Raw genomic sequence first — 27888 nt, forward strand, 5'->3', positions numbered from 1 at the left:
AAGAAATAAAACTATCCCTACCCATAGATGATATGAATGTCTATGTGGAAAATCCCAGGGAATCGACAAAAAACCTCTTATAGCTGATAAATGAGTTTCGTGACATCACAGAATACAAAGTCAAAACAAACATCAAATCACATTTCTATAACTAGCAATGAATAATTGCAGACCCAAATGAAAACACATACACATGTGCATGTACACACACACACACACACACACACACACACACACACATTTACAATAGCTCCAAATGAAATATTCAGGTATAAATCTAATAAAACATGTATGGAACTTGTGTGATGAAAATTATAAAATGCTAATGAAACAAATCAAAGAAGATCTAAATAAATGAAGAGACGTATAGTGTCTCCCTAATACATGGAAAAAGATGTGTAAGTAGACTCAACATTTTAAAGATTTCAATCCTCCCCAAATTCACGTATAGATTTAATGCAATACCAAAAAAAATCCTAGCAGGATAGTTTTCAGATATAGATAAGGTGATTCTATAAATTTGTATGGGAAAGCAAGACAAAAAAAAGACCAGAAATATTGAAAAAAGAGAATAAAGTTGGAGGAATGATGCTACCCAATTTTAAGACTTATTATAAAGTGACAGTATCCAAGAGGGTGATATTGTCAAAAGCATTGACACATATTTCAATAGAACATAATAGAGAAACTCCCCTCAAAACCCATATAAATATTGCCTATTGGTTTCTGAAAAAGGTAAAAGCAATTCAGTGATGAAAGAATAGTCTTTTCAAGAAATGATATTGGAAAGTCGGACATTCATGTGTAAGTAAATGGAACCCTGATCTGTTCTCCATCATTATAGTTTTGCCTTTTGGATAATGTCATATAAATGACATCATACATACAACATATAACTTTTTGAGACTTGATCCTTTCATGCAAGTTGTTGCATGTATCAATAGTTTGTTTTTAATTCATGAATAGTATTCCATAATATTGATGTACTCCAATTTGTTTATCAATGGACATTTGAGTTATTTCCAGTTTTTGGCAATTATGAGTAGAACTTCTATAAACATTTTACATAGAACTTTGTGTGAATGTACATTTTCATTTCTTTGGGGCAGATTTTCTCAATCTTGGCACTACTGAAATTTTGGACCAGATAATTCTTTGTTTTGGGGGGCTGTTCTGTGCATTTTAGAAGGTTTAGCAGCATCCCCGGCTTCTGCTCATTAGATTCTAGCAGTATCCAGCCCACCCTCCAGTTGTGACAACCAAAATATCTCTAGACCTTGCCAAATGTCCCATGGGGGCAAAATCATCCCTGGTTGCGAACCACAGCTCTAGGGTAAATACTTAGGAGTAGGACTGCTGGGTCATATGGCAAACATATTTTTAAATTTACAAGAATCTGTCAAACTGTATTCCAGAGTGGTTGTGTCATTTTACATCACCAACAATGTGATGTAAAATTTGCTTTGCATTCTCACCACCACCTGGTATTGCCAGTATATTTTCTTTTCGACCTTCTTACAGGTATGTAGTGGTTTTAATTTTCATTTCCCTAATGGGGTCTACATTGTATTCTTCAAACTGAGAGCGTCCTGGTTTTCTCCCTGCCTCCCAAGAGTATAGTGACTGTTGGATATTGCTTGGTAATTTAAAATAATTCCTCTCATTAATTCATCATAGAACTAATGCTTACAAAGGTTTTCAATATTTGGCAAGGAGGAAAGGGAGACTCAGGGAGGCTGAGTTGGAAAATGTCTTTCTGTACATTCACAGAGAAAGACAACTGATGGTAAAGGTTTAGTCTGTTGTTAATGAAGGCTGGGATCTGAAATGATACTCCCTTGAAACACATCCTGGAATTGGACTAGAAAACAAAGAGGCCTTATTCTATCACTCACAGAAAAGAGCAAGAACCCAATTCTCTATAAACAGAGACAGAGGCTTCTGTGCCAAGGGGTAGGAGGAAAAGCAGGGACCAGGGAACCTGGGAGGCAGAATACCTGAATTTGAACTATGGCTTTTCCACTCAGTAGATTACCCTGGACAAATCATTTTTATCCTGAATCCAAGTTTCCTCATACTTTAAATGAGAGTTACAATCCTTATCTCACAGGGTTACTGTGATGGCAGAATGAGATAGTGTGTGTGCAAATGCACAGCACATAGCAGGCAATTAATACATGTTGAGTTAATGAATAAATCTTTTTCACAGCCTATAAAGACAAAGTAAGAAGTTGAATATATTTAGTCTTTGATTTTATATAATTGTTTTATTTCAAATTAGCCAACCTGGACTGAGTGCCAGGAAGCTGATAGCTTTCTGTCTGATTTATTTCCTTTGATGACATCATTCATTCCATGAATTTAAAGTTAGAATTTTATACCCAGACAAACTATCCACCAAGGGTGAGACAGAATAAAGACAGATTCAGATACGCAAGGACCCAAAAAAGTCTATTTGCAAGTACACTCTTTCTTGAGAAACTATAAAGCTTGTCACAGTGTATGCTCTGGGAAACTGCAGGGTTCTGGACTCAGGTCTGGGTCTGCATTCTAGCCCCAGCAGTTACAAACTGGAGGTAAGTCAATTAATCTCTCAGAGCATTAGTTTTCCAATGTACAAAGGAGGATGATGCCTAATTTATAAAGTGGAGATAAAGGGTGTAAGGTGGTGACACTTAGGTAGTATGTAAGGCAGGTAGGTGCCCAGTAGAGGTTCATGCCTTCCTCTCTCCAATCCTCACTGTGTCCAGTGCAATCCTATAAGCTGTTTTTGTGTTCCATTCCCAGAGGTCCAGGCTCTGGAGGTCAGGCTGCAGAGTATACAGTGACATATAAGCTCATAGGAAGGATCTGCTCTACAGTCAGAGACTCCTGAAAGCCCCTAAAAGCTCCAACGTTTTCAAGACTCAAAGGAATGAATTTCTAAGGGTGGAATATCAGACACTGAGATGAGCGAGTGTGAGGCGAATGTGATAACCACTACACTATGGACAGTGAGATGAACCAGTGGAAAGTCAGGGAAAAGGAACACATTTCAAGTATTTGGGATGGGCCTTTACAACATACCATATAGGCAGCAGGCAGGCCAGCTCACAGGCTGAGTGTGACAATGTCTTAATAAACATTATTTTTACAGTTGTATAAACTTCTTTCCAAACACTTTCAAACCCATGATTTCACCGCCTCATCCCAACAGCATCAGAGAATGTGACTGATTGCTTTCATGGCCACAGAGCCTTCTTACTGCTGTGTGCTTGTCTATTTGCAATGTGACCTTGCCCCTCCTCTTATTAAGGATGGAGTCTCTTTCTCTGCCCAGAGGCTGGCTCAGCCATGGGACTTGCTTTGGCAAGTGGGACATTAGTAAACACGATGCAAGCAGAGAGTTGAGCCGCACCTCCACAATGGGGGCTGCCTCCTCTTCCTGCTCTGATCCATGTTGTAAGGAGCCTGAGCCTTCTCAAGGATGATAGCCCATCTGGACAGAGGCCCAGCGAGAGCCAGAGCTGTGAACCAGGCCATCCTGGACTATGCAGCCCCACCCACACCAACTGCCAGATGCTGCAGCCCCAGGAGCAGCTCCAGGCAATTCCAGACCAGACTGCTGACCCCCAGCATACGAGCAAATCCAGTGGGTCTGCTTTAAGCCACCCAGTTTTGGTGTGGTTTTCTCCACAACCATCAAAAACCGATACAGCCTGGCAGGGACGTCATTACCAAGTGCATTTTACATCTGAACAACACGGACGTTCAGAGAGCTTGGGAGACGGGCCTGAGATCACACGCCCAGCCTGGAACTCTAACCCAGGTCATCTGAGTCTGGGCCTCTGGTCGGGGTCCACCAGGCATCCCCCCTTCCTAGTTCTCAGTTGCCTTGAAACCAGATGAAGCACCCAGAGGCCACCACTAACTAACTGCTTTCAGAGATTTTACCGGTTTAGGAACAAGTAATGGATTCCTCCCGTTGCACACACCCCCTCTTCCCGCAGTGTCCAGCATGGGGGGGCAGCGCTGCACGTGCCAGCCGGTGACGGACAACTTCACCTCAGCACTGCTTTCCCTGCAGACCTGCATGACTTAGGCTGGACTTATTTTCTTCTCTCCTCGGTGTCTTCCTTTTCCTTCTGGGGAGCAGCCCTCTTCCCCATGGCCCCACTTGCAGCCCTGGTGACGGGCGAGCCTAGTTCACCTTTGGTGGAGGGGCTGTAAACCCCAGCAGCAGTGTGAAGGAGGTCACACTTCACACGTCGTGCCTCAGAGGGTCTCTGGAGGAGCAGCAGCACAGAACGTCTGATTTCTCATTTTAGCCACAGAGAAACATACACGTTTTGATTCGCAAGTAGGAGCAGCAGAGACAACGGGTCCTGTAGTTCTGAGTGTGCCTGCGTGGAAGCCCCCGCCTCTGCCTGCTTCAGTTCTCACCATGTTTGCCGCGTCTGCGGGTGCAGGTGCCACCCCATCTTTCTCACGCATCTGAACTCAGCAGGGAGCTCACACTGGCCTTGCCTTCCTGAGGTCTTGGAGGGCATCCTGCTCTGTGGTCACCAGTCCTGAGCAGCCTGTCCACGGTGGCTCTCTGGCTGGTGGCCCGCCCTGCCCAGACCCCAGCCTGGTCTCCACCCTTCTCCGTGGTCAAGTTGTGGACAGGCATCCCTGCCTCCAGGGTCTCCTGCTGGGGCTTGGCCAGTGAGCCTGGGAACCGGCCACTGCGAGTCGTGCAGGAGGAAGGCAGGAAGCAGGCCAAGCGCATCCCTGGGTCTGGCCCTTGGTCCCTTCCGGCCTCTTCAGATACTTAACCTGGTTGCTTTCTGGAAAAAAAAATGATACTGGGCCAGTGTCCATGCTGGGAGCCGCAGTGTGGCGTCTGTCTCCATCTGTCCCAGGGCCAGGCGGCCAGGGGCTGGCTGGGCAGGAGCAGTGCTTGCACTTGTCACTCACCATGGTGGCCAGGTTCCCAGGGCGTGGGGGGAACACGAGGAAAGCCACTGTAGTTTTTCTCGCCATTGTACCTGCAAATGCACTCATTTGCCCAGCTCTCTCCTTTCCTCAGGATAAACTCTGTGTGGCCTTTCTGGTCACTTTTCCTAGTTCTGTTCAGGGGGCTATCACATCAGCCCTGAGCCGAGCCCACTGCAGGCCTAGCCGGTTCTTCTCTGTTTCTCGCTTCACCTCCTCCCCATTCTCTGGCAGCACCTGTGCCCCCTGAGGGGCCAGCGCAGGCCAGACAGGAGAGGCCAGAGGGCAGCCAAGGCCATCTTGGCTCTCCTCCTTTGGGTGCCCGCTGGGCTTGGGGGAAGTCCTAATGCTGACTCCATTTCCAAGGACGTGCTTTTGCAGGTCTTCAGACCTCCCCCCAGCTGAGGGTCTCTGCGCTCCATTCCCTGGACAGAGGAAGTGGTGCCCCAAGCCAATGGCTGCGCCCGCCCTTCAGGCCTGGCCTCTGGGCTTCTCCCTCATAGGCAGAGTCCTGAAGGCAGCGTGGCCCAGGCCTCCTCCCAGGATTCGCGCTCAGTCTCCGCAACCCTGGAGCCCCAGGGATGCTCCCCGTCCCTCCGCTCAGCACGAGGAGGGGACCCTCTTCCCTTTGCCAAGAGAAGACAGAGGCAAAATGCAGAGATGCTGACAACTTGCTCAAGAAAAGTCTCTCTTTTGGACTTTTGCACCCCAAGAGAAGGCGGACCCCCCAGGAGGGGTACACCTCCTAGAAGGAGGAAACAGTCCTGTTCTCTGTGGTGTGACCGCATAAGAGCTCTCCAGGGAGGAGGATGTGGGGAGGTCCCGTGAGAGTGACTAAAAGCCTCTGTGAGGTCTCTCTCACAGAGCTCAAATGTTACCATAGTAACGTGTCAGAACCAAAACAGCCTTGGTTCTAGAAGCTCCCCACCTGTGTCTGGGATCTACCTGCTGCTGTGGGTCCAGGTGACTGTCCGGAGCCCACACACAGCCCTGCAGACTGCAGTTATTGGGCCAGAAAACCCTGCGCCCTCCACATATATACAATGGAATATTACTCAGCCGTAAAAAGAAACAAAACTGAGTTATTTGTAGTGAGGTGGATGGACCTAGAGTCTGTCATACAGAGTGAAGGAAGTCAGAAAGAGAAAAACAAATACCGTATGCTAACACATATATATGGAATCTAAGAAAAAAAAGAAAATGGTCATGAAGAACCTAGGGGCAAGATGAGAATAAAGACACAGACCTACTAGAGAATGGACTTGAGGATACGGGTAGGGCGGAGGGTAAGCTGTGACAAAGTGAGAGAGTGGCCTGGACATATATACACTACCAAACGTAAGGTAGATAGCTAGTGGGAAGCAGCCGCATAGCACAGGGAGATCAGCTCGGTGCTTTGTGACCACCTAGAGGGGTGGGACAGGGAGGGTGGGAGGGAGGGAGACGCAAGAGGGAAGAGATATGGGAACATATGTATATGTATAACTGATTCACTTTGTTATAAAGCAGAAACTAACACACCATTGTAAAGCAATTATACTCCAATAAAGATGTTAAAAAACAAACAAACAAAACAAAAAAACCCTGTGCCCTGGCTTGGGAGGGCATGGGGTGGGGGAGGATTGGAGCCCCTGGGACCATTTAAAATCCAGGAGAAACCAGACATGGGGCTGGGACACCACCTGCAGAGCATTTCTGTGCCATGATCTGTGCAGAGCGACAGGCAAAGGGATCCTCCCGAGGCCCTGGCACGTGTCAGAATCCTGCCTGCACCTGGGGTTGCCCACCCAGCACCTCTCACGGAAGAGGACACTAGTGGCCAGTATGATGCTTACCTGCTCCCCAAACCTTCTGGTCCAAGTTGCATGGAGGGAACTTAAAGAGACCAGGGCGGGAGTTCCCTGGTGGCCTAGTGGTTAGGATTACAGGCTTTCATTGCCGTGACCTGGGTTCAATCCCTGGTCAGAGTTGCGTGTTGTGGCCAAAAACACTTCCATCTTTACAACTGAAACCAAACTAATGGTGAAGGGGTCCTGCGAGGAGGGGGACATTTGGAGGCACAGGGCAGCTACCATCGGGTTGGCAGGTCTCAGCAATGCCCGAGCGCCGGGCGAGTGGCCAGCTGGTCCAGCATCTTCTCCCCCGACCCCGTATCCTCAGGGCTTAAGGAGTGGGAGAAAGAGGAGGGGACAGTAGGGGACACAGCCGCTGCCCATCACCTAGGGGCCTCTATGTGGTGGTCCTGTCTCGACCTTGGCAAACCCGAGTCCCTGTGAGGGGCGACAGGGACAAACAGATGTCGTCTGCTGCCTGCCCCCACTCTCCTGCTCTGAGTCCTCTGGGGCCCCAGGGAGCAGCAGCAGTGCCCAGGCCATGGCCTTAGGAGTCAGATGACCCGAACCAGCCATGTGACTGTCCGTCAAGTGCCTCCTGGTTGGGAGGACTCGGGGGGGGACACAGTATATGGTGACTGTGACCTGTTATTCTTATCATTACTGCTGTCATTCCCCACATCTTCCCCACCCTGGAAGAGTCACCAAGCAGGATCCAATGTACCAGCGTCTACAGAGCAGCAGGGGCTGGAGGGACAATGGGGAAAAGGATGGCGAGGAACCCTTTAGACGCATACCAGGCAAGACTCAGCAGTGTGGGAAAGTAGAGAGCAGGCCTTCAGGAATGGATTGAGTCTTTAGGATATTTGTCCCCAAATGTCCTAAACAAGACAGACTTTTGGTGTTGACAAGTCTCCCGATTAAAACAAAGTGACAGGGAATTCCCTGGCTGTCCAGTGATTGAGACTTTCGCCTTCTAATGCAGGGGGTGCGGGTTCAATTTCTGGTCGGGGAATTAAGATCCCACAGGCTTCGGGGCCAATACAACAAAATGTAAAACAGAAGCAATATTGTAACAAATTCAATACAGACTTTAAAAGTGGTCCACAGAAAAAAACACAAAAAAACAAAGTGACAAAACAACCCTGTAGGAATAGTGTTTACAGGTTCCCTTATCATCTCTAAGCCTTGTCTTTGAAGGGCCTCTGTCTGGTGCCGGCCTGGAAAGCGCTAGGTCCTGCTGCAGAGGCTGAGGACCCGGATGCAGAGATGCATGGGGGCAGGGTAGGGCCTGGGATGCACTCCCTGCAGGGGCTGTCTGGAGCCTCTGATCCTTTCTTGGGTCTCCCGGCTGTCAACAAGCATCCTCTCTTGTGTTTGGCTGAGAGTTCTTCTGGGGGGTGACAACCTGGCCCTCGGTTTCAAAAAGTTGGGGCCAAAGGGGCTGCAGCTGCCCTGTTGGCTGCACCTGCATTCCCACGTGGGGACGGTCCAGCCGTGTCTGCAGGAAGAACAGCCGCTGCCCACGTGTGCAGAGCAGTAGAGCCTGGGTGCCAGGAACACGCAGGATGTCCCTGGAGCCCGTCTGGGAGACGCTGGGCTCGCCTAACTATCTTTTGTTTCACTGTGACTTCTTAAAGCCAGAAATTAGATGTTCAGATGAAAAAACCCAAATCAGCAGCCTGAGGCTTCAGAGCCTGGTGAGTGCGTGGGCAGTGTGGGCCCTCCCGAGGCTGGCTGGGCAGTGAGTCCCTCCCTGCTGTGGTGTCGGGGGGCACATGTGAGCTCATGAGATGCACACGGGGACTGTGCACACTTTCGCCCAAACATCTGGCAGGGTCCTGCTGTCCCGCCTGCCCCCCCCACCCCGCACCTGCCCTGCATCCGTGGTAGAATCTAAGGTCTGAAGGCGGGAGTCATTCTCATGTCGCCCCCAGCTTGGGGGTCCCGCGTCCTCCCAAACTTCCTGTGCCGCTGGGGGTGGGGGCACAGCCGGGGCAGCACTTACCCCCCGCCCGAGCCGCCGTGCTTGCTGATGTGCGTGCGTGGCTCGCTGGAGGCCAGCTTCAGCAGCTCTGTCCACTCTCGCTCCCACTCTTCCTCCGTGTACACCAGCCCTGACTGGCGCAAAGGGGGGCGGGCTCAGGAGGGGGCGGCCACCCCTTACCCCCCCATCCAGGTGATCCTGGCCGAGAGCCTCACCTCCCGGTTTCGTCAGCCCCTGGGCCTGGGGCACCTGTTAGTGGCCGAGGACCATCCCCATTTGCTCTGACAGAATTTGTTCAGAACCCCCAATCTCCAACCTCCATGCCATTGGGAGTCCACCCAGCAATAGGGGTCATTCCCAGGGGTGAGAACGACCAGTGTAACCTGTACGCGCACCGGGCAGGGCACCGACCACTGACACGTGCGTAGGGACCCGGGCAGACCCATCTTCAAGGGCTTCCAGGCCAGCGAAGGGCCAGTGCTCACCGAGGTTCAGGGATGAGGATTCCCTTTGGACTGAGCACACACACTGGGGCTGGGGCCGTGGGCCGTGCCAGGGCCAATCTGTGGCTGCACTGGCAGTGACCTGACGGGTGACCATCTAATTCATCATTCAGGTCGGGACAGCCTTGCGAGTGAAGGCGATTGGTTTTCATAATTACACCAGGACGGGTGGGGGAAATGGACGTCTGGTTGCTGTGGGCAGGGCCTGACGTTGCAATGGGCTCCTCTTTAGCGGGTCTGAGTGGGGGACGGAGCCATTGCTGCTGATCTCACAAGACATACTTGGCCTCGGGGCCCAGATCCGGACCCCATCCTGGCTTTGGCCACGCATGGTGTGGTCCTGGCTCTGCCACGCCGACAGGTACCTACCTCCTTGTTCTGTTGCGTCTGCTGCCACCTCCATCTTCGCTTCAGGGCTTCCCTCTCGGCCCCTGTCCTCATCATGGTGTAGAGAGCTTTCCGCAAAACCAGGTCCCGGTCGTGAAAGCCCCACATGCCTGCAGCCGGGAGGCCCGTGAGGGGCAGAGGAGAGAGGAGGGACGTGAGGAGGAGGGGGCCAGGCCGGCAGGCGCTGAGACCACCACCGCCTTCCAGCCTTGGCCCCTGCAGCTGTGTGAGCAGACTAGCTCAGTAGCCAGCTGTTCAGTTCTGACGATTAGCAAGCAGCTGCCCTCTGTGCTCCCTTGTGATGTTTCCCGTGGATGCAGGCAGCGGTGAAGGAGCACGGCCCCTCCTTAGAGCTACAACAGTTTCGCTAAGTGCTGCCTGTCTCAGGGGCCCTTGGCAGGCTACCCTCAACCTCTCAGGTTTGCTCTGAGGGATATAATGTTTGTGGTTCGGGCCTTGTGTTCGAGTGGGAGAGAGCCTATGGGGACAATCGGTGAGGTGCCCTCACACAGGGCCCAGAGCCAGGATGGCAGTCAGACTCCGGCTTCTTCGGGGGTCTGCCGCATCTGATGTCTGTGGCCCTGAGGCATCTCAGCACACATCTGGGGCCCCCGGAGAGCACCTGCTTCTGAAGGAAGTGCCCCTCCCGGCCTGTGCTGGGTGCCCAGGGGTCAATAAAGACAAACCAGCATCTCTGAGTACGCCTTTGGCACAGCTCAGAAGTGGCCAAGAAACCCAACCGATGGAAGAAGCATCGTGAAAGAGAGATGCAGCTCTGGCTACAGGGAGAGAGTGGGGGAATTCATTCTTTCATTCATTTGTTTAATTGAATCCCATTAATTCCACCTAATTCCATACTTATTTCACAGTAGGGGTGAGGCACCATTCTGAGTGCTGGGAATATCCACAGCAGCAACCAGGACAGACAATTCCTAAAATCCCACGGAGCCCACATTGAGGGGCGGAGAGGCAGGCATCGAATTAGCATGGAACACCCTATGTTGCGGGCAGCAGCACCATCGGGGGGATGAAGCAGGCCAAGAGGGCAGAGTGGTGGGTGGTTTGGTCACGGCGTGAGTGGAGACATTGGAGCAAAGACTTGAGTGGTGAAGGACGGGGCTGAGTCACAGGAAGAGGCCAGGGCTGGCCCCGAGGAGGCCCACGTGGCATACTAGGGAGGGAAAGGTGGCTGGAGCTGGGATAGAGGGGAAGAGGTGGAGACTGGAAAGGTGGACTTGAAGTGAGCTGGGACCCCCTGGAGAGCTTTCAGAGAGCAGTGACCCGCACTGACTGCTGATCAAAAGCCCAAACTGGCTGTACATCCTTTAGTGCAAAGACACGCGGATAACCTTGGGCTGCTGTGGGCTTTCTGTCCAGGGAGGCTTTGGTCTTTTTCTGCAGCACAGGCGGAGGGAGGTGGCTATCAACACTCCTTTTATGAACAGGCTGAGCTGAGCTTTCTCATCCCTCAGACCTGCCTGCAGCGTCCTCCCAGGCAGGGCAAGTCCCGGGTCCAGTCTACAGGCCATGGCTCCTTGTTCGGGTCTCTTTTGCAAAGAGGGTCTCCTTGTCCCATACATGTTTGCCCACAAGCCTGACCCCAGGATTACCATCATTTCTATGGGTGCCCCACACCCTAGGTCAATGCCAGGGCTGGTCAGCAGGTCCATTAAGCACTGCTGGTGAGTGTGGTATGGCCACTTCGGGCAGTCCTGCTCCTGTGGGGTTCAGCAATTTAAGTACAAAAGGGGAACAAAGTACTGGGAGAAAAGAACCAACAGGCCACGAGTCCCAGGCTCAGTCTTGGCCTAGCCTCTCTTACAGCTGGAGTGAGGGCCACCTGCAGAAGGCTTTCTCTTCCCAGGCAGACCTGGAGGGCCTGCTGTGCTCATGGGGAAACACATGCCATCAGACAGGACCACAGTAGCATGTGGCCAGCTGGTTTGTGGCCTTATCCACCCATGGTCATGCCAGGGACAGTGCCTCTGCATGCTGCAGTTTCAGAAGGACAAAGGCATTTCCATGCCTGAAACTTTGTAAAGAGGCTGCTGGTTGACACAGAGGAGAGATCTCTTCTTTCATTTTCCTTCTCCAGGTTTTATACAGAACAAGATGAAATAAGTTCCATAAGAGGGAGATAGTGAATACATTACGATGGAATAGGACACAACTAGCAAAAATATGTTTTTGAAGAACAGCATGGAAAATTCTCAATACAATTTTAAGGGAAAAATGTTGGATTCCAAACTGTGAGCACCGTGAGGTCCTAATTTCACTGGAAGAATAGACAAAAGTGTGGAAGACAATATACCAAAATGTTAAAAGCAGCCATCGCTGGGCAGTGGGATTGCTGATTATTATTTTACGATGATGAATGTGGAGTCAACAGACAGAAATGCGTTAGTTTTGAAAGGGAGGAGGTGGGTGGGTACCCTTGTCTTCCCCATCACTCCTTGTCAAGCCCATGGAATGTGGGATGTTCCCTTTGCTCTTGGGCTCCATCCTCCTCTGGGCATCTCGGGGCCCTTTCCAGGTCCCCTCATTACCCTCTAAGCCTTTTCAGGCTCATCTCAGCCCACCTCTTACAGAATAGGCCTCACTACAGGTCTGAAGCAAGGTCTGGGGCGTCCTTGCTCTGGGACAGAGCATCGGGTTAAGGTCATGTTTACCTGGGGAGGCGAGTTTGACCAACAAGGACCATACTCTCGTCGGAGGGGCCCACCCCTGGAGAGGGTCCTCATACTGCAGGACTGATAAGGCGCCACTGGCACTGATACTGGGGTCCCCGGCACAAATTCAGTTCTGCCTGTGTTGTAAGCCTGGGTCCAGAGGGGTTAAGTGAGCTTCCAGAAAGTCTACCGTGACCTTCCATCATCCAAATATTGCCACCCACACTTGAGCATTTGCTGGTATCGCTTTTTGTAACCAGGAAGCTCGCATCTCCGTTGGAGGAGGTTGCTGACCTCTCTGTGGTGTATTCTGACTGTGCCGTGTTATTTACCCAAGCAGTACCTATGTCTGTCTTTTTGTCAGTCTGAGTGCATCAGCTGCAGTCAGTGTGGTGGCCCCAGACCTACCCAGCCTCATGCGCTGCTCCCCAGACTTCCTGCTCGAGCCCAACAGGGCTTAGCCCCGACCCCAAACACCATGTTAATTTCTGCCTTTCTGCTTTATCTATGTGGTCTCCCTGCCTGGAAGGTCCTTTTTTATAGTCTTTCAAGTTCTTCAAGTCTCAGTAAAATCTCACCTCCTCCAGGAAGTCCTCTTTGATTGCTCTAGATCACGATGTCTAATGCCCATCCCTGCAGCTCTGCTCAGGACTCCTTCTATCAGGACAGGTCTTTTCTCGTGTGTGCTCTATGTCCCCACCAAGCCTGCCAGCTGCTTGACAAGAAGGGCAGGAATTGTTGGCTCCATCCCTTGGGGATTCTTCCAGATGACAGTAATGCACGTGGCTCTACTTAGTATATGATTGTCCTTTAATGACGCACAGAGCAGGCCTGGGCACTGCCACCCTCTGTCTACACTGTGGGGCTTACCCAGTGAGGCAGCGTGTAAAAGGCAGTTCCCGTCCCCTGTCGTGGCCAAAGGAAGAAGCCGTTTACAGCTCGTGCACACGGTGGACCACCAGTTCAGGCGACCTGGAACAGAAGCTCACGTTTAGAATCCCAGGACAGGCAGGGATGTTTGCTGAGTAAGCTTAAACATTGGCGGATGATTTTCTAGAGGATTCTAGAGAACTTCATTGGTAAGGTGGAGGGTTATGGTTACTTATTCTCAAAAAAAAATACAGATTTTTTTCCTAAGATAAAAAACTGCCAAATTCTCCCATCAACTAGCAAGAAACTCAAGACTAAAGCCTTCTCTCCTTGAATCTGGGAACACATTTTACACAAAATGTAAAATTTTCCTTTGTGTAATTTCCTTGAACACAGTTTCCCCTCCCAAAAGTTATTTTTCTAAAAAAATACCATCCTTCTTTGTTGATGCATACATACCTTTGAGATATGGTTTATATTTAATTTTTTTAATTGACGTATAGTTGAGGTACAATGTTTCAGGTGTACAGCAAGGTGGTTCAGTTATACATACATGTGTATATATATATATATATATATATATATATATAAAAAATTTTTCAGATTCTTTTCCATTATAGGTTATTACAAGATATTGAATATATTTCCCTGTGCTATAGAGTAGGCCCTTGTTGTTTATCTGTTTTATATATAGTAATGTGTATCTGTTAATCCCAGACTCCTAATTTATCCCCCCTTTCCCCTTTGGTAACCATAAGTTTGTTTTCTGTGTCTGTGGGTCTATTTCTGTTTTGTAAATAAGTTCATTTGTATTATTATTTTTTTAAGATTCTACACATAAGTGATGTCATGTTATATTTGTCTTTGTCTGACATTGTAGCTATTTTGGTAAGTCATGTTAAATTTCATCAACACATCTCGAGACTTCTGCTTGCAGGAAGACAGAGTAGACATCCTCTCCACTACCTTTCTACTAACTACAACTAAAACCCCTGGACATTACATATAAAACAACATGGGAAGACTGAAAGGTGGAGAGAAGAAGGCAGACTGGCTAGGAACCTCAGGACTTGAGGCACATCCTGGTGGTAGGTGCCCTGGGTTCCTCTTTGCCTCACAAACCCCAGAGTAGACGCTAGAGAAGGTTACAATCTGGAAATAATGGAGGCTGTCAAAAAAATCATGCTCTCTCTAGTCAGAACACCAGGAGAGGGGCCTCTTAGCCAGATAGCCACTGCTTAGAAAACAGCTGTTCTATTCCAGCCACACCCACAGAACAAACTGTAGCCCTCCCACCACTCTTCTAGCAGAGGCCGAGTGGGGAGCTGAGGCTTCATCCTTGCCAGGCTGCCATGAGTCACTCTCTACCCCTCCCCCACTGCCAGGTGGTGCAGAGTCAGCAATTGAACCCTGCTGGATGGTAATGAGGATTCCACCCTTACCAAATGGAGAACATATGGGGAGCCTGGACTTTCACCCCAATCTGATGGTGATGAGGTTCGCCCACTACCGCCCAGCAGTACCAAGAAGCCCATGCCACATTAGGTTCCAGCAGAGGCAGTGTGGAAAACCTGTACGTCCACCCCCATCTGATGGCTGTGAATCAATGGCGTCCTACACCTAATGGAATGGTGTCAGAGAAGGTCTGCTAAAACACAAGATTTAAATGATTCAGAGTCTTATAACTTAATACTCAAAATATACAATTTTCAACTAAAAATTATTTACACCAAGAACCAGGAAGACCTCAAATGGAATGAGGAAAGACAACTAACCAACACCAATACAGATAACACAGATGTTAGAATTATCTGACAGAGATTTTAAAGCAGGCATCATAAAAAATGTCTCAACAAGCAATTACAAACAGGCTTGAAACAAATGAAAAAAAAAAAGAAAAATGTCAGCCAAAAAAAGTCTCAACAACAACAACAAAAGAAGATACAAAGAAAAGCCAAATTAGGTTTTTGGAACTAAAATAATCCAACAATTGGTTAAAAAAATTCAATGGATGTACTCGATAACAGAATGGAGAGAATAGAAGAAAGAATATGTGGATGACAAGGTATAACATAGAAATTACAGAAACTGAATAATGGAGAGAAAATAAACTAAAAAAGATCACGTGACCATAGTCCCATAGGAGAGGAGAAATAGGGTAGAGCTGAGAAAAGTATTCAAAGAAATAATCACTGAAAACTTCCCAATTTTTGTAAACAAACAAACCTATAAATATATGAATTCAAGAAGCTGAGAAAATTCTAAATGGGAAAAACCCATGGAAATTCATGCCAAAACACATCATAGTCCAATTTCTGTAAACTAAAGACAAAGAAAAAGCCTTGAAAGCTTCTAAAGAGAAACAACTCCTTACCTATATGGGAAAAACAATTGTAATGACAGAGAATTTCTTATCAGAAACCATGGAGATCAGAAAGAAGTGGAACAATGTTTTTCAAGTGCTAAAAGTAAAGAGCCATCAGTCCAGAATTCTATGTACAACAGAAGTATCCTTCAGAAATAAAGAGGAAATCAACACATTCTTAGATGAAGGAAAACTAAGAGAATTTAGGTTTCCAGTAGACCTAATTTAAAAGAATGGCTAAAGGAAGTTCTCTAGACAGAAAGGAAATGACAAAAGAGGAAATCTTCAAACATTAGGAAGGAACAACATGGAAAGAGCAAAAATATGAATGAATACAGAGACTTTCCTTCTCCTCTTGAATTTTCTAAATTATGTCTGACAGTTGAAGAAAAAATTATAACATTGTCTCAATGTGTATATAAGAAATATTTAAGACAATTATAGATGGTGGAGGATAAAGGAGCATAAAGGCAGGTAAGGTTTCTATGCTTCATAAAAGTGGTAAAGTGTCAGCACTTTATGTGTATGCTTTGATAAAGTATGTATATAACATAATATCTAGAGCAACCACTAAAAAGCCTATACAAATAGACATACTCAACAAATCCTATACAAACTCCTGCAGAAAATGGCCAGTATTACCTTGATACCAAAACCAGACAAAGAAAATATAAAAAAGAGAGAAGTACAGATCAATACCTCTCATGAATATGATACACAATTCTTACCAAAATAAAAACAAGTAGAACTCAGCATTTTATAGAAAAATTATACACTACATTTAAGTGGGGTTTATTACTGGGATGCAAGGCTAGTTTAATATTTGAAAATCAATCAATTAATATAATTCACCATATTAACAGTTTACAGAAGAAAAATCACTTGATCATATCATCAACACAGAAAAAGCATTTGACAAAATTTGATACTCATTCATGACAAAAACTCCCATTAAAAGTAGGAACAGAGGGGTAAAGAACATCAACTTGGTAAAGAACATCTACAAAAACCATACAGCTAACATCATACTTAAATGTTAAAGACTGAATTCTTTCCCCTTAAGACTGGGAAAAGGTGAGGATGCTCTCTCTCTACCTGCTCTTCAACATAGTACTGGAAGTCCTAGCCAGTGAAATAAATCAAGAAAAAGAAATAAAAGTAACACATATCAGAAAGAAAGACCTAGCACTGTCCTTATTTGCAGGTGACAGGATGGTTTATGTAGAAAATCAGAAGGAAGCTACAAAAAATACTATAACTCATAAATGATTTTGTCAAGGTCACAGAATACATGATCAACATACACAAATCAACGGTATTTTGACATACGAACTCTGAACACATGGGCCTCAAATTTTTAAATATCATACTATTTACAATAGCTCAAAAATTAAATACTGAAGTATAGGTATAAAATAACATTTTCAGTACTTGTATGCTAAAAACTATAAAATGCTGATGAAAGAAATCAAAGAAGATCTAAACAACTGGAGAGACATACTATATTCATGAACTGGAAGACTCTCAACACAGTAAAGATGTGGATTCTCTCTAAATTGATGCATAGATTAAATGCAATTTCTATCGTAATCTCAGCAAGGTGTTTTGAAGAAAGGCGATTATTACCAATTTAGAATTCTATACCCCAGAAAAATAGAAAGAAAAATTCATCACCAGCACACCTGCAGTAAAGAATTCTAAAGGGAGATCTCCAGACAGAAGGAAAATGACTCTATGGGAGGCAGGGTATACAAAAGGAATAAAGAGACTTGAAAGGGCAAATATGTTGGTAAATATTGATTGTTTAAAGCAATACTAGTAATGGCTTTTGGGGATCAAGTTATATGTAGAATTAAAACACATGACAGCAACAACACAAAATATGGGAGTCTGTAACAAATGACATAAATTCTAAGGTTCATATATTGACCAGAAAGAGGTAAAAGTGCTAACTTAAGATAAATTCTAATAACTCAAAAATGCATGTTGTAAACTCTAGTGTAACCACGAAAAGAATAATAAGAAATGTATAACTAACAAGATAGTAGAGGGGAAAACAGAATGATAAACATCCTTAAATAATTCAAAAGAGTACAAGAAAGAGAAAAAAGAAACACAATAACAAAAAACAAACAGCAAGATAACAGATTTAAACCAAAAGAGCATTTATATTAAATGTGGATGGACTAAATATTCCAATTAAAAGACACTGTCAGCCCTCCTTAAAAACCAACTATATACTGTTGACAAAAGAAACCATAAATATAATGACACAGAAATTTGACAGTAAGTAGGTAGAGAAAGATATATCATTCAAAAATAAGCAAAAGTAAAGCTGGTAAACTTTTACTGCTATCAGATGAAGTAGACATCATTAAGACATGAGATAAAGAGGGATATTTCATTGTGTGGTCCGAGCACATACCCTGAATGATTTCAAATCCTTTGAAATTTATTGATACAATCTTTATGTCCCACTATGTAGTCAATTTGGAAAATTGTTTACTTGAAAAGAATATATATTTATTCTGCAATTGGTAGGTGCCATGTGGTATATATGTAAATTAGGTTAAGCTCTTTATTTATGTTCATCTGATCCCTACTGATTTTTTTGAATATTGATTCTATCATTTATCAAGAGAATTCTGTTAAAAATCTCCAGTTTTGATTTTAGATTTGTCTATTTCTCTTTCGAGTCTGTCAATTTTTGCTTTATATATATTTTAGGCTAAATCTTAGGTGTATACACATTTACTACTGTTATATTTTCAACTGACTTGACTGTGTTGGAGTTTCCTAAGCTATGGGCTCTGAGCTTTGACACAAATCCACTGTGTGTACAGTATCCCCCCATCCCTGCTTCTGCAACACCCATGGGGTTTGGAGGGCAAGGGAAACTGACATAAACATGGAACTCGTGCTGCTTGCTACGCTGTGAGTGATGAAGTCCTCTGTCTCTGACCCAGGAGTCTCATGTCTTTTGCCAGCATCCTTGAACCTGTGTTGGGCTGACTAGCTAGCTTGTAAGCAGAGTAGGATCTTCACAGTTCTGGACAGTTTTTGAAGATGGGGATGAGATTCCAACAGACACCGGGCTTTCTAAAAGAGACAGGACATGGGGCCTCTTGGGCTAAGTTAGGAGATGGGAAAAGATGCCCTAGGATCCTGTAGGGAACTCTCTTACCCAGGTGATAGGCAAAGGGCCAGTGACTAAGGGCCTAACAGTCCTATCAACAACTGTTTAGAGGTGAAGCGGTGAGGTAGGGCTGAATGGGGGCTGATGCTCACTCCCTTCCTGTGTGACTCCAAGGAGCCCCCAAAGTTGATACAGGGCTTCTGGTGGACCAGACCATGGGAAGTTCATTTGGCTGAACTGCAAAAGTGCTCAGATGTGAAAGTAACTGCACCTGGCTCTCCCTCTGTACCTCCTGGCCCCTCCCTACTTCTCTACCCTGGCATCAGCTGCTTTCATGAAAGGTCGTAGGGATGGGGCCTAGGTCTCCCTGCCCCAGAGGAGGACCAGAGGTCACATGTACCTGTCCAAGTGAGCTGGGACACCTCATGGAGGAGAGGAGCTCAAACTTTTATGGCTATGTTGGAGAAAGGTGCCAAAGTCACCATCCCACACAGTCACAGGGGGAAGGGGCATCTGAGTTCAACTGATGGGGGTTGGGTATGCTCATAGTGGGGAACAGAAGCTCGCGGGATCCTGTGAGCGGTAGCGCCCTTGGGTCTAATCCAGGGCAATCTTGTTGCTGCTTCTACACTTGAATGTACCACAGGGATTAAGTCCACATGCATGGACATCCCATCCCATAAGTGCCAGAGGGGATTCTCCTGATCAGAAGAGCCAAAGGTAGAGAAGGGCCAATGGGGAAAATGCTCCTGCCATTTACTCCTCATGGATGGGTCGGGGTTGCATGTGAGGGCTCTACCCACTGTGTCCGAGCTTTCACCTTGTAGATGGTGACTGCTGGCCTGCACGTCAGAAGCTCAGCCTCGGGGCCTGGACTGTGTGATATCACACCTCAGCCAGCGGGGTGGCTGATAAGTCCCAAAAAAATTCAGGGGCCTCCTTGCCAAGTCAAGTTCCTTGGGATGCTGTTGGGGATTCACAATGCTCAATCCCTCTGGCAGTCAAGGAAAACTGCTGCATCTTCAGCCCCACACCCCACTGCCAAAAGAAGGCTCCTCCTTAGGCTCTGGGATGAAGATGCAATGTGCCTCAGCTGGGCATTCTAGTTGGTCTTTTATGACCTCCAACTTGCAAATCAGCCTCCTGTGAGTGGAGCCAGCCTATCAGGCTATGTTGAAAGTGGTCCAGCAAACTCTTGGCATATTTGCTACTTTTGGGGGCCCTTTGAGTTCCAAGTGTCTGTGGCCAGTGCTCTCGCTGACCGGAACCTCTGGCAAGGGGAGGCGGCATCCATCCAGAAGTGCCCCTTGGGGTTTCAGACTTGTCACATCCCTGACATGGCTACCATGTTCATCCCTTTGGGAAAGCTGCAATTAACCTGCTACTGGACTCCAGCCAAAACTAGACATCTCCCCCGTGGAGGCCCGGTGACCCTGGCCTGATATTCCCATTTTGGGGTGGTCAACTCAGCTTCAGTGCAAAACAAGGTGAGAAGTGCTCAGTGAGCATCACTCGTCAGATGCAAATGGTGTATTCAATCACACAGCAGGCCTGGTCACAGCAGCCTCTGGGTTTTACATGAGAAAGTGGCAGCTGCCTCTCTGGAAGAAACTATCCCCCACTCTGAGCCTGAAGCAGAGCTGCTGGCTCAGCAGGGCCCTGGACACAAGGAAGCCCCTGAATGCCTAGGCTGTGCACTGATGCATCAGCTAAGCTGAGCCTGGTAGTGGTGGCTGGACCATGGTGGCTGTGTGGCCCCAGTGCCAGCTCTGCAGATACCAAAGTGGACTTGGTCATTCTGTCCAGTGGGCAGGGCTCAAGGCTGTTCTCATAGCTCTGGCCAGCACTCCCTGGAGGAAGTTTGCTATGTCTTTACTGACCCTTGGGCTGTTTGGCCTACTGGTTTGGTCTGTTACTTGGAAAACTACAGACTGGTAGATTAAAGACACACTTTTTTGGAGCCAGGAAATGTGATGAGAAATCACACATGCTGATCAAACTATCTGGGTCAGTCTTGTCCACGGGCATGGTGAGGGCCCGTCCTCTGATGAGACTAACTGGAATCAAGCTGCTTGTTGAGGCTGCACCTCTCAGACCACCACCACTGCTGCCTGGACCCCTTGCTGCACTGCACATGGTGACTGCCACCACACAGGGCCAATGAAGGAAGGACTCCTAGGTCTGATGCAGAGGCTGCCACTGCACGCCACACCTGGGACTCCTGCCAAGAGTCAACCCGTTTGTCTTGTGGTGGAGGAGGATGCCCTGCCCCTGCCTGCTCCTGGCGGGCTGACTGTCAGCTTCGCCTCACCGCTGTTGACACTTTTAACAGAGTTAACTCAGGCCACACCATTGTGACCCTTGAAACTAATCCATGATATGCTTTTGGCTTTCCAGACCACGTTCAGTCTGACAATGAGAAAAGGGAACACTCTTGCACTGCTGGTGGGAATGTGAATTGGTACAGCCACTATGGAGAACAGTATGGAGATTCCTTAAAAAACTACAAATAGAACTACCATATAACCCAGCAATCCCACTACTGGGCATACACCCTGAGAAAACCATAATTCAAAAAGTCATGTACCACAATGTTCATTGCAGCTCTATTTACAATAGCCAGGACATGGAAGCAACGTATGTGTCCATCATCGGATGAATGGATAAAGAAGATGTGGCACATATATACAATGGAATATTACTCAGCCATAAAAAGAAACAAAACTGAGTTATTTGTAGTGAGGTGGATGGACCTAGAGTCTGTCATACAGAGTGAAGTAAGTCAGAAAGAGAAAGACAAATACTGTATGCTAACACATATATATGGAATCTAAGAAAAAAAAATGTCATGAAGTACCTAGGGGTAAGACGGGAATAAAGACACACACCTACTAGAGAATGGACTTGAGGTTATGGGGAGGGAGAAGGATAAGCTGTGACAAAGTGAGAGAGTGGCATGGACATATATACAGTACCAAATGTAAATTAGATAGCTAGTGGGAAGCAGCCGCATAGCACAGGGAGATCAACTCGGTGTTTTGTGACCGCCTAGAGGGGTGGGATAGGGAGGGTGGGAGGGAGGGAGACGCAAGAGGGAAGAGATATGGGAACATATGTATATGTATAACTGACTCACTTTGTTATAAAACAGAAACTAACGCACCATTGTAAAGCAATTATACTCCAATAAAGATGTTAAAAAAAAAGAATGAGATGGGTTTCCATGTGCTGACAATAAAAAATCTTCAAGATATATTAAGCAAAAAAAAATAATAATAATAAATAAAAAGGGCACTCAGTGATGGGCTGATAGTCGAGATATCCAATGAGCTTTCCACATTCCCTACCACCCCCAGGCATCCGGTACAGCTGAATATTGGGTTGCCCTCTAAAAAAGAGACTCAAATGATTTCTGGCTCTCCCTCTCTCCTCTTCTGGGTGTGTACCTGTTTTAGTCAGCTCATGCTGCTATAACAAAATACCATAGACTGGGAGGACTAAACAGTGGAAATATATTGATCACAGTTCTGGAGGCTGGAAGTCCAAGAGCAAGGTGCTGGCAAGGGCTCTCTTTCTGGTTTGCAGACAGCCGCCTTCTCACTGTGTCCTCATATGGCAGGAAGAGAGCAAACTCTGGTTTCTCTTTCTCTTCTTAGAAGGACACTAATTCCATCATGGGGCCCCACCCTCCTGCCATCATCTAAACTTAGTTACCTCTCCAAGGCCCCATCTATAAATAACATCACATGGAGCGGGGTGTTAGGGCTTCAACATGTGGATTTGGGGGAGACACAAACATCCCATCCATAATGGTGCCTTAGTATGGCAGTTTGTTCACTGTATGTCTGTCCTAGAAAGGGATCATCCTCATTCAGCTCTTCCCTAGTAATGATCAGGATGAACAGTTAGGGGGTTACACAGAGCTGGCCGGCAAATTTAATTCCATCCTGACCATTTCTGGGTTATATTAAAATTGCTTGTAAAATTGTTTCCAGTTTATGAATGGTTTTATCTTATATTTCTAATGTTATGTGAAATTACTAGTGACATATTTGGGAATGAAATCTAATGGTCACCTCTTAGGGCCTTCAACTCTTTGTGAAATTTCAATCAAGTGAGAATGTTTTTTTTGTTGTTGTTGTTGTTTTTTGCGGTACGCGGGCCTCTCACTGTTGTGGCCTCTCCCATTGCGGAGCACAGGCTCCAGAGGCGCAGACTCAGCGGCCATGGCTCACGGGCCCAGCCGCTCTGCGGCATGTGGAATCCTCCTGGACCGGGGCACAAACCCATGTCCCCTGCATCGGCAGGCGGACTCTCAACCGCTGCGCCACCAGGGAAGCCCGTGAAAATGTTTACGATACCTATTTCCAACAAGTTGTGCAAGTACTTAATTAAAACTTTTTTTTTTTTTTTAGGAAAGAATAATACTAAGAGGATTGGAACAGTTGGAGGGGCATCGCATTATTTAATAAACCATCTGTCATTATTAAGAATACATTTTAATAAAGGGTGTTATTGTTTCAGTAAATAAATAAGGAAACATGAAGGATAAGAATTGCAAGTAATACTAGAAAATTAAGGCCCTCAAAAGTACATTTAGTTCAGAGTCAGAGAGAGAGTCAGAGCCTAATAGATTACCACATTAACCAAGTTTAATATAATAAATCTTGACAGGGTTTCATTTAAATGGGGTACTTATCAGCTCTACAGTGCTTTTTTGACTAAGATTCAGAAATTGCATTTTAATGATAAGTGAGTTTATTAATATAAAATAATGGTACCCTTATTTCTGAATGAGAACGTATTAACATTACAAAATTAAATAGACCAGCATCTATTACATGAAGACACTGATGCTTATGCTAACAAATTGGTAAATTCTCGCCATGCGCAAGTCATCTTATTAAGGCTAAATGAGAAATGCAATCAAGGGCCTCACGTGACAGTGCCCCGGGATGGCTGGTTGGAGACATAATTAGAAACAACATGTCTGCACTTAGTAATTTTGTTTTTCCAGACTGTGAATTATTAACCTGTCTCACCTTACTTTTACAAAGCCTTTTTATAAACAACCAGGCTGGGAGACATGAAAACTGGGTTGCCACAAAGTGAAAGAAAATGACAAGATTCTTGCTTATAAGGTATGAAACTCAACAGAGTGGCTGTCACACCTAAGAGCCCGACACATCAAATATGAAAGTGGCTGGACCCCATCCATCCTCTGAATGGGATCTGAGTTGGCGGTGGCCACTCGCAAGAGACAGTAGGTGCAGCGGACGGGGTGGGGTTGGGGGCCTGTCATGGAAATGGGGGGAGCGGGAGGGGACATGCTAAGAGGTCTGTGGTCTGCATTTATGACTGACCTCCCATTCTTACTCACAAACCCCTGATCTGTCTGGTGTTTCTCAGGTGAGAGGAGATTCCCTGCCTGGCCCTGTGGAGAGCCAAGTTTGATGTGTTCAAGACAATCTGTGCAGCTCCATGCCCCTTGGCAGGGACGGGCGTTGGTGTGGCCACAGGCTGCCACTTGGCCCATGAGATGTAACAGGAAATGTGCTGGGCAGCTACGGGGAAATTGTTGGTCACCCTTCAAAAGGGAACATGGGGCCTCTCCCTTGCTGCCCTGGATGATGCTGGGTGAGGATGTGTCACTGGGTGCATCTACAGCCACACTATACCCGAGTGGAGGCAGCACGGACCTGCCAGCCGAGGACAGGAGGGAGGAGCAGAAAGGTGGGTGTGCCTGGGTTCCCCACTCCCCCTCACCCGGGACACTGCGGAGCTGCCAGCCCTGCCCCCAGACTTACAGTGTGTGGGGTATAAAAATGTGGGATGGAAAGGTGGAACTCCCGCAGGCTGTGTTTGGGTCTCTCCTGCTCACAGCAGGACCCACGGTACACCCACCAGCTCTGTGTGGGGTGCATGTTCCCATTTTACAGACAAGGAAACAGACTCAGGGAGAGAAATAAACCTGCCCAGGGTGCACTGACTCTTAAAGGAGCCCTCTCACCCAGGGCAAAATCAGATCATGAACAAAGCTGGTCTAATTCAGTCGGACATGGTTGAGTTTGGGGCAAGCAGTTTTAACTTCTCTGAGCCGCTATCATTTCAAAAAACAGATTCTTCACCAACTAGCAGAGCTGCAGCTCAAGTGAAGTAAGATTCCGCATGCCGTGCAGCGGGGCCAAAATGTGTGTGTGTGTGTGTGTGTGTGTGTGTGTGTGTGTGTGTGTATGAAGTCGCAGACCATTCCTTCTACCAGGCTTCTGTGGAGAGCCCAGGGGCACCCAGTCCCCCTTTCCGGTATGCTCTTGCTCTCTTGCTGGTTTCTCTCATTCTATTTTTTCTTTGAAAGTTTTAAAAAGGGCTGAGAGCAATACTCCCATCCCTCAGGACCAAGCAAATGCCAACTCTCTGTCATAATCTGCTTCAGCTCATGCCTTTCAATGTATTGAATAAAAGAAAGCAACACTAAAGATGAAGTTTAAGTTCCCTTTATGTGCCTCCCCAATTTTCATTCTCATTCCTCCCTCCCCAGAGGGACCACCACATGAATTTGGTAACTTTTTCATTATATAACACGAAGATAATGTCTTTTAAGTCATATCATAAGCAACATTAATATGCCATTAAATGTTGAAAAATGTGTGCTGTGCACAAGGCTCTGCCTCCAGTTTCTACATCAAAACCATATTATCTCTTTCTCTCCCATGTTTCTTCCCCTGTGGTCTCTGTCTCCCTCCCACCCCCACTCTCTGGGCTCACCAGTGTCCAGGCAGAGCAAGCTTATAGAGGAATGGAATATGGAATAATTGGCTGGGACTCAAAAAATTATTATCACAAAAAACAAAAGAAAAGAAAAGATATGGGACATTCTTGTAGAGAGACTAAAGAGCCATAATCAAATGCAACATAGAAACTTTGTGTCTTGGAATGAAAAACAAATTAGAAATGAGATTTGGGGGCTAATTGGGAAAATATGAATATGAGCTCTGTATTACATAGCATACTAAGTGAATGCTATTTTTCTTAGGAGTGATAGTGTTCTGGTTTTATAGGAGAATTTTCAGAAGATACATGTTTGCAATACAGAGTCAAATGGCTCGGGAAAAGTTTTATATACTTATTTATAAGTTTTTTATATATATATGTTTATGTTTATATATATATATATATATATATATATATATATAGAGAGAGAGAGAGAGAGAGAGAGAGAGAGAGAGAGAGAGAGAGAAATAAAGCAAATGTGATAAAACTGAAAATTGGTGATTCTTGGTGCAAGATTTATAGATACTAATCTTCCAACTTTCCGTAGATTTGAAAATGAATGCCATGTGAGTCTGTCCCGCAGTTTTACATGTATGAGTGGAGACATTCTATTCTGGTGCCAAAGACAATTCCTCACTTGTAAAGGAATTGACTCACTTGTCTTAAGTTTTAAAAGATTGGTTGAATTCAGTTAAACATATTTGGGGGGAACCTAACTGATGCTTGTTGGACTGAACCTAACTGATACTTGTTGGACTGAAATTTTCTCCTCTTCAATAGATGAGTTGGGATTTTAACAGTTTGGTTATAATGTTTTATTTTTTCAGAGGCACAGAGCCCTGAAGCTTACAGGTGATTCCTCTGACACATATCATGTCCATGCCCTTTCACACCCATGCAGACAACATTCATAAATCACCATCCTTTTCAAGGCAGACATGCTAATCAATCATCACTCTTCCCACAAAGGAGACAGAAGACCTGCTCATCCTTGATTCAGAGCTTTATGCAATAATGGCCAAAGTTGACGATGATGCTGGAATGAATTATTCACCCATAAAGTGGGCTTTGGAAAATCTGTATTTGAAGAACTGAGACCAAAGGGTCTAAGATAGTGAAGGGCTTGGAGAGGCAGCTGTCAGAGTGGTCAAGTGCAGGAACTCTGGGGGTAGACTCCATAAGTTCAAATCTCAGTTCCACTGTTTCTTAGTGGTGTGACCTTGGGCAAGTTACTAACCTCTCTGTGTCTTGGTCCCCTCTTCTGAAAAATGGGGATAGTAACAGTATTGACCTAATAGAGTTTTTATGAATAATATATTATTTAACATTTGGAAATCACTTAAAACAGGGCTTGACGTATAGAAAGCATCGTATATGTGTTTTTGTTAAAACAGGTTCAAAACCCTTGGTTAAATCAAGGAGTGTATTTACAAATAAACCAATGGTAAATGACTGAATGAACCAATACCCTTTGGCTTAAAAAGTACCTTCACATACTAAGGTCCTTTTCGGGGTAAGCAGGGTTGCTTTCACATTCACAGAGGAAACATCTAAGAAAAGGAAGCTCTTTTTGTGCAGACTGCCTGGTACTGCTCAGTAAGATCCATTGGTGCACAAGGAGGTGAGGAGCCATCTAGGAGCTTCTACTGGGCTTTGCTGCAGTATTTTTTTTTTAGAGGTTTTGCTTGTTTCCTTGTTTCACCTCATTGCTTCATCCAAAGCTTCACATAATGGTGTATGGCCATCTGATTCTGAGAGGTGAGTGCCAGAAAGAGAAGACAGTCCACCACTACTTTGGGTGTGAACATAGGTGAACCTTGTTCATTTTCTGACTGACTCACAACTTTGTTCACTTTTGGTTAATTCCTCCCTCCTCCAACCCAAGAGTGACCCTGCCTCATCACCCTCCTTGCACCATCAAACTTCACCCAGGCGACAGTACCATTGGCCATTTAAAATTACTGCCTGTTTGTTTTTTAATTTTATTTCGCTGCAGTACTTTTATTGAATTTTATAGAAGTATCAGTTCATAGCACATTGGGAATTTTAAAAAAAGTGGCCCTTCAGTACACATGGCTTGAGAAGCACTGTCTAGAGGTCATTGGAAATGCAAATTACACTCTTGAATCAAGTAGGTGTCTGCAAATAGCATGACAATTTTTTTGCCTACTTCATTGTTTAGGTTGTGGTATTTGGAGAAAGAGACTTTGAAGAAAAAAGTTGAGTAGGTGTAAGGGGAAAGGAATCCTGTTAGGAATATAAGGGAGGAATAGGAGCTCAGCTAGCCTTATAAGTACCAAGTCCAAGGGACCAAAGAAAATGACTTTAAACACTCTGAACTATTTCTAACATCCCTACAACCTCCCATGATACTTACTTTTGTTATTCTCTATTTAATTATTCTCAATTTCT

The 27888-nt window shown here is 46.0% G+C and overlaps 1 protein-coding gene across 1 annotated transcript in view; it reads right to left on the bottom strand.

Moving 5' to 3' along the window:
• LOC101324019 (OTU domain-containing protein 7A) overlaps nucleotides 1-27888 on the bottom strand; it is a 105492-nt gene that overhangs the window by 40201 nt on the left and 37403 nt on the right. Inside the window, exons 3-5 of the mRNA XM_073801326.1 lie at nucleotides 13205-13306; nucleotides 9648-9775; nucleotides 8797-8909 (exon numbers count right to left, since the gene is read on the bottom strand). Of these exons, the coding sequence (XP_073657427.1) occupies nucleotides 8797-8909; nucleotides 9648-9775; nucleotides 13205-13306 (343 nt within the window). The remainder of the gene's footprint in view (nucleotides 1-8796; nucleotides 8910-9647; nucleotides 9776-13204; nucleotides 13307-27888) is intronic.

This window comes from Tursiops truncatus, chromosome 2, assembly GCF_011762595.2.
Source record: "Tursiops truncatus isolate mTurTru1 chromosome 2, mTurTru1.mat.Y, whole genome shotgun sequence".
NCBI lineage: Eukaryota > Metazoa > Chordata > Mammalia > Artiodactyla > Delphinidae > Tursiops > Tursiops truncatus.